The 7,096-nt window shown below is 37.7% G+C and overlaps 1 protein-coding gene across 1 annotated transcript; it reads left to right on the top strand.

The window, feature by feature from the left end:
* On the top strand, positions 4,825-5,679 carry LOC104780670 (protein SHOOT GRAVITROPISM 5-like). The gene is made up of 2 exons (XM_010505193.2): positions 4,825-5,334; positions 5,421-5,679. The coding sequence occupies exons 1-2, from the start codon at positions 4,967-4,969 to the stop codon at positions 5,551-5,553; spliced, it is 501 nt and encodes a 166-aa protein (XP_010503495.1). The 5' UTR covers positions 4,825-4,966; the 3' UTR covers positions 5,554-5,679.

The following is a 7,096-nucleotide window of genomic DNA, read 5'->3' on the forward strand; positions in this document are numbered from 1 at the left end:
ATTAAGTAAAATTTTGACAGGAAATAGATTTCTTGGATTATGTAGTGTGTTTCTTCTGTCTCGTATAAAGTCCTTCTTAATGGTGAGCCTCAGGGCTTAATTATACCATAGAGGGGTCTACGACAAGGGGACCCTCTTTCACCGTATTTGTTTATACTCTGTACAGAGGTGTTAATTGCCAATATAAAAAAGGCGGAACAGGAGAATAAGATTATTGGAATCAAGCTAGCTCGGGATTGTCCTACTATCACACATTTGTTGTTTGCTGATGATAGTCTGTTTTTTTGTAAAGCAGAGGTGACTGAATGTAGTACGGTTATGGCAATAATAGAGAATTATGGAAAAGTTTCGGGGCAAGAGGTTAATCTGGAGAAGTCCTCTATTATGTTTGGTAAGCAAGTCCCGTCTGAAATAAGAACTCAGTTAAAAACAGTCATTGGTATCTCTAAAGAAGGCGGCATGGGTTCTTACTTGGGTATCCCTGAAAACCTTCAGGGCTCAAAAATTAAGGTTTTCAGTTATGTGCATGATCGGCGGGATGATCTTGTAAATGGTTGGTGTGCAAAATATTTATCAAAAGGCGGTAAGGAAGTCATGATCAAATCAGTTGCTTTGGCTCTCCCAACTCATGTTATGTCATATTATAAACTACCGCAAGAGCTGACGTCTAAATTAACCAGTGTTATTGCACGGTTTTGGTGGAAGTTCTAATGATAAGGCACGTGGTTTGCATTGGATCGCTTGGGATAAATTGTGTAAGGACAAGTGTGAGGGTGGTCTCGGTTTCCGTGCTCTTAAGCAATTTAATGATGTGATGTTAGCTAAGCAGTATTGGTGGTTAATTCAATATCCGAGATCTCTCATGGCTCGGGTAATGCGAGGTAGATATTTTTGGAATAAACATCCCCTATTGGCCAAAAAACCATATTCTCCTTCGTTTTCTTGGAGGAGTATTTATTCAACGAAAGTGTTGGTGGAACAAGGGGCACGATCGATGATAGGCTCTGGTTGCAATATTTCGGTATGGTGAGATCCCTGGATTTCAGATATTCAACCACGACCAGCTAATGGTAGAGGGAAAGAGTTACATCCTAACTTAATGGTCAACCACCTGATTAATCCAATCACGAAGGAATGGCTTGCCTATATTAGAGGAGTTCATGGATCCCGAGGATATTCAGCTTATTCAGCGTATGGCCATCAGTAAATCTATTCAACCGGATAGGTTGATTTGGCATTATATTAAAATCAGGGAAATACTCGGTCAAGTCAGGGTATCGGCTTGCAAGACAGTTAATTACGAAAGTTGAGTATGGGCCGGCGTTTTCGGCCCTTAGGGCCCACATTTGGAAACTTGAAGTTCTCCCAAAGATTCAACATTTTTTTGGCAGATCGCTTCTGGTACTCTTCCTGTGTTGGAACGACTTGCTCATCGAGGAGTTCGGTGTGAATCCTTTTGTAAACGCTGTGATTCTAAGATTGAAACTATAAATCATACTCTTATTGAGTGTCCTCGCTCGCGTAGGATATGGGATCTATCCTCGGTTTCGTTAATTTTCGGTGGTTTTCCTTATGGCTCGGTCTACCCGAATTTAGATTTTATTTTCTGGAAGGCGTCATCCCAGTCCGGTGTCTCGGATAAATGTTACAGATTACCTTGGATTTTATGGTCAATTTGGAAGGATAGGAATACAAAAGTATTTCAGGGTTTAGAGGCAGAGCCAATCGATATTATTGATCAGGCGGCGAATGATAAACTGTTATGGGAGGAAGCCACGGCTTTTCTGCGGGAGTATTGGTTCCTTCGTCAACTAGGGAAGTCCAAGAACCTTCTTCCCGTTGTCTGGTTGATGGCTCCTGGAAGGCTTCAGACATTTTTACGGGCTTGGGTTGGTGGTATTGTAATAGTGCGATACGACATTACTTTTGGGAGCACGATGTCAGAGACAAAGTCCTTCACCCCTACACTCGGATTACATGCTTTGATTTGGTCTATAGAATCTCCACTGGCGGCTGGTGTTGACTGTCAATCTTATGAGACGGACTGTGCAGAGTTAGTGGCGATAGTGCAATCTACAGACGAATGGCCCGCCTATTCCAATCTGTTGGACGATTTCAGCCTTCTCAAATCTTCCTTCCTATCCTTCACTCTTACCAGGATACCACGTCGTTAAACCAGAGGGCAGATTGTCTTGCTCGTTCTTCAAGATCTTTATCTTCAGAACTTTCATTTGTAAATTCTTACCCTCCGGTTTGGGCAACCAACCGTGGAGTTATTTTTTAAATATTAATGTTTGGTTGACAAAAAAAAATAAGTCTGTTCGTTTCGTTACGGCAGCCGCAGATATTGTTGCTCGTTTGGTTGCCGCAGGTACTTGCGGCAAGACGCTGCGACAAATGATGCTTCTGATTTTGGACGTCGATTAGATACGGTGATTAAAAAAGTTGCATTTGCCGCATCTCCTACCACTGCCGCAGCCGCCTGCGTCAACGAAACAAACACGTAATACAAAATGGATAATTAAGGGGAAAAACAGATAAAAGAGGGAAACTAATTAAGTTTGAAAAATAACAGTTAACTAGAATAGATGTATACATGAAACTATGAAACATAAGAAACAAATTCATAGTGTGTACGTAAAAATAAAACTAATAATTATATAAAACATATAAGCATTACATTTTTTTTTTAATTGTTTTTTGAACAAACAAGTCATCTTTTCATTTAATTAGACAAAGTAAGCAGGACTACAAAGGTTGAGAGTTTTCAAAGACAAGGTTTGATAATAAACATAAACTTAAAGATAGATAAGTCGACAATCATGGCCAAAAGGTGTTGAAGATCTAAAGCATCAAATCGCAAGCTAACTCAAGGTGCAGCGACGCCACATTCAATGACAAGGTGGAGATGTGGTAGATGGTCTGTATCAAGATGACATTGGGACGTTGAGAGGGTTTCCATAGCCGATAAACACAATGGCTTGATTGGTTCATTGACAAGGAGGAGGGTGTTTGAAGGATAAAGGGTGGGCATGACTTTCTTGAGTAAGTTTTGGTAACCACACTACTTTGAGCTATGGTCATAATGCCGATATTCTTCAGACTTTGCCAAGGGAGAACATAATTCCTAGCTTTTGTGATTTGTAGATGACAATATTCAGGGCAAAAGGAAGATATGTAGAAAATAGTAGGAAAGCTTCGGTAATCTCCTCTCCTTGGAGAGAAGTTCATAATGCCGATTTTCTTGTTACTTCCAGTTTCAGAACAACTATTGCAAGGTATTAATTGGGATAGTTAATGGCGCAGCTGAAACAGATAATGACGACTTAGGAGGAACTGGTAACCATCTCTCATTAGAGAAGAAGTCATAATGCCGGTCATTATCAGTCTTTGGCGGTTAGAGGTAGGGATCCTTAACAAAACTAATGGTAGGGTTCTCAAATAAACTTTGCAATAGCAAAGCAACGATGAGGGATCATGTTTCAATTGCAGTCTTTGGACAATTGAAAACATAGATCGATAACAAGGTATGCTATGGGAGAACAATTGAAGATTTGAAACAGACCTGGATTTGTGAAGAGCATAGTTTGGATCTCGGGGGCTTGTCAAGATTTTGCACAGCTCCGTCGTCAACACAGAGGTTCTGTCCAACTGCGACCAAACAAGCTGCTTGGTGAGGGGATCCAGATCCGAGGAGCAGAGAGATGATGGGATTGACTTCAAGGGAGGCATGTAACAAAGACAATACACAAGGTATTGAAGGTATTTCGAAGTCTCAGATTTGGCGTTGAGAGGCTGGTAACTCGTGAGAATCACCTCAATGGGAGGAACCACCAGAAGAGACGGAGGGAAGGGGAAGGGATGAAGCTAAAACATGGCCGAATTCGATGGGCGTAGATTTGATGAACCTCCAGTGCATTCACTGTCAAAATAGAAAAAACTAAGATTAGGTAGAAAAAGAAAACACGGGTGTGATAGAGCAATTTTCCATCAATACCAATCTGAGTCAACGCCGCCGGAGATGAGACATTGGAGAGCGGCCAGAGAAAACTCTAATCGATAGTTCTATATATATATATCAATTCTACAATAAATCTATCAACTACTAAATCACCGTAAATAAATTGATTTGAAAAACTGTTACTGTATATGAGAATAATTTGATTTAATTACTAAAATATTTGTACTAAGCACATAGTGAGCTAGTTAGCTTTTTGAATCCATTAACCCACGTGCATCCCCAATTATTACACAACCCACATCCACATTTTCATATCCCTATAAAGAAAAGAAAAAAAAGGATTAATAATCACAAAGTTATTAGTTACAAAATAACATAACAAAATGAGATAGATGATGAAAAAGTGAAAAGGGTTTCTTCAAAAAGCCTCTCATGCCTCATCCGTTATATCCCATCTCCGATCTGTCTTTTCTTCAACGGAGATTTTTCACTACACCTTAACTATATAATTTTTCTTCCTATTTATATCGTCGATTTACTAAACTACCCTCCACTATTTTCACTTTACAATTGCTCCTATGTTAAAAATAAAAATAAAGTTGCAACTCGAATTTGCACGTTAAAACAACATTTACCACGATATAAGTATAATTAAATCTTACTTTTTTTACCAAATTTTAAAACTTAACTGATTGGTATACAATCAAATCATTTCGTCATATCATATGGAACAACACTTGACATAATGGCGGTACGGTGGTCGTTTGTTAGTGGATTATCGAGAGAGGTTTGGTCGATATATAAAACCCATTTATCAAATAACCTAACAGATTAGAAGAACAAAGGGGGGCATGAGCGTAAATTACAAATAGGTAAATAAATATATATATGTGCACAGACAGACACACGAAGCAGCTTACATATAAAGTGATTGGTAATTGCCACCCCCACACTTATTGAGAAGTGCAGCCTTTTTAGCCTAAAAAAACAAACAAGAATACAAAAATGGCTGAACAACAACAACAAGATCATCACAAAGAGCTTCAGCTTTTGCCTTCTCCACCGTCGACGGAATCTTCTGTGGTAAGGAAACAACGACAACAACTTCTCACATCCGACCACCACCACCAACACAACCGTTCCTCATCCATGATCCACCACGATCTTGACCTTAAACTCTCCATCAGCCTCAGCTCGATCACAACCGCGGAGGACGAGCATCCAAGCGGTGGTGGTGGTGGTGTGGAGGCGCTGAAGTGGCAGGCGGCAGAGCAGATAAGGCTGGCGGCGATAGAGAAGGCTTACGCCGAGAGGGTTAGAGAATTGACTCGCCGTGAGATGGAGATGGCTCAGTCTGAGTTTGCTCGTGCAAGGTAAATTACTGCTAGCTATCTCCACATTCAAGTAATTATAATTTCGGTTTGATTCGGTCTTGTTAACGGCTTTGGATTGTGAACAGGGTGATGTGGCAGAAGGCGAGGGAGGAGGTGGAGAGAGCTGAGAGGTTGAAGGAGAGATCAATGACCAAGACTGATACGACGGCTTGCTTGGAGATCACTTGCCACTCTTGCAGGCAAAGGTTTAGGCCTTAAATTTTTTTTTTAAGTACTTTATTTGTTTCTCTTAATTATATGTTTATTATAAATGGAAATTTGAGAGAGATGTATTAAACTTTCATTAGTTTGAGAAAATAATTTAAAATACATTCTTTTGCTTTACATTTTTATTTTATTTTTGTGGTTAATTAATTTAGTTTGATTTCGTTTTCGAGTTTGGTAATATTAAGTCTTTTTTATATATATATTTTTTACTTGAAATCGAAGGAAAACAAATGATATGCTCAGATAAGACATGATTTATGTCTCCAGCTTACTTTACTTCCTCTTCTTTGCCAACATAAAAAGAACACAACATTCTAATTGTTTTTACTTTTTATGAATTAATAATCACATACTTATATTAAAAACCATCTTTAATTCGGAATGATGAACTAAGAATTTAGATTAGTTACGGACTTATGGTGTCAACATTAGCTATGTCAATTCTGCAACGATCAGCTGATATGCTATATATACTATATATCGAGTGTAACTGTGTAATTCTAACTATGACATAAATTAACCGACGCAGATCACTGTGATCAGTTAGTTAATATAATTATTAAACGCTTGATTTATAAGTAACAAGAGATAGAGTGAATAATAATTACTGATAGTAACATACTAAAATTCGTAGTGTGAAAAATAGAATATAATGGACGATTTGCATGATTCATTGATTTGGATATAATTGGCTGACGACCCGGCCATATGATTCATTTTATTTGTTGTAACTTACTAACTTGTAATCATATTTGAAAATGTTCGTTCAGTGGAGATTGTTGATTATCCTGAAAATAAGTAATCAAACGCACACGTAAAGACATATGCATGGAGATGATGGGTATAATTATTGCATTACGATGCTCATTTTATCTACTTTAATTTCTTAGGTCGATTTAAATACTGCATGTGTATAATATTATTGTGTTTGTGCGTACGTACGTACATTAACAGAAACTATAAAACTAATTAGCTTATTTATAGTGTCCTGTTTTTATTGACTAACATTTAATCTTCGTGGAAATGTAAAAGATCTGGATTAATCCAGATGTATAAGTATTTAGTAGTGAGAAAGTTCGAGATTATGTTACCGTAAATTCAGATGTAGTTTTTTTTCTTTGTGTTATGTAATCATTGGATCTTTATAGTTCAATGTTTATGTTAACTGTAAGAAAAATGAAACACAATACAATAAAATAAAATGAAACAGTACTACACGATAAAAATAGTATCCAAGAAAAGATAAGATACGAGCTGTTCAGATAAAAGAAGAAGATAAAATTCTTAAATTCGTATAGTTAATACTAATAGCAGTACACTTGGTAAGTGGTAAGTACGTACTTGTGTCGTTTGATCTTGTTTTACTTTTCAAGTCAGTTAGAAGTGAGAACCAAGTATTTGAGTTGCCAAGTCGTCCAAATTTGAGGATGAGCGAACTCTTATGCGTTAGAGATCACTACAAAATAGATCTAGCTAGAGAAGGACTATATCTAATAAATCCTTGTAGTTGCCGCAAATAACATCTTATATATAT

This window comes from Camelina sativa, chromosome 4 (assembly GCF_000633955.1).
Source record: "Camelina sativa cultivar DH55 chromosome 4, Cs, whole genome shotgun sequence".
NCBI lineage: Eukaryota > Viridiplantae > Streptophyta > Magnoliopsida > Brassicales > Brassicaceae > Camelina > Camelina sativa.

Excerpts from the sequence above, each read along its gene's own strand:
- LOC104780670 (XM_010505193.2), top strand. The coding sequence starts at position 4,967 with ATGGCTGAACAACAACAACAAGATCATCACAAAGAGCTTCAGCTTTTG. Across the intron at positions 5,335-5,420 it reads TCTGAGTTTGCTCGTGCAAG|GGTGATGTGGCAGAAGGCGA; the intron begins GTAAATTACTGC and ends GATTGTGAACAG.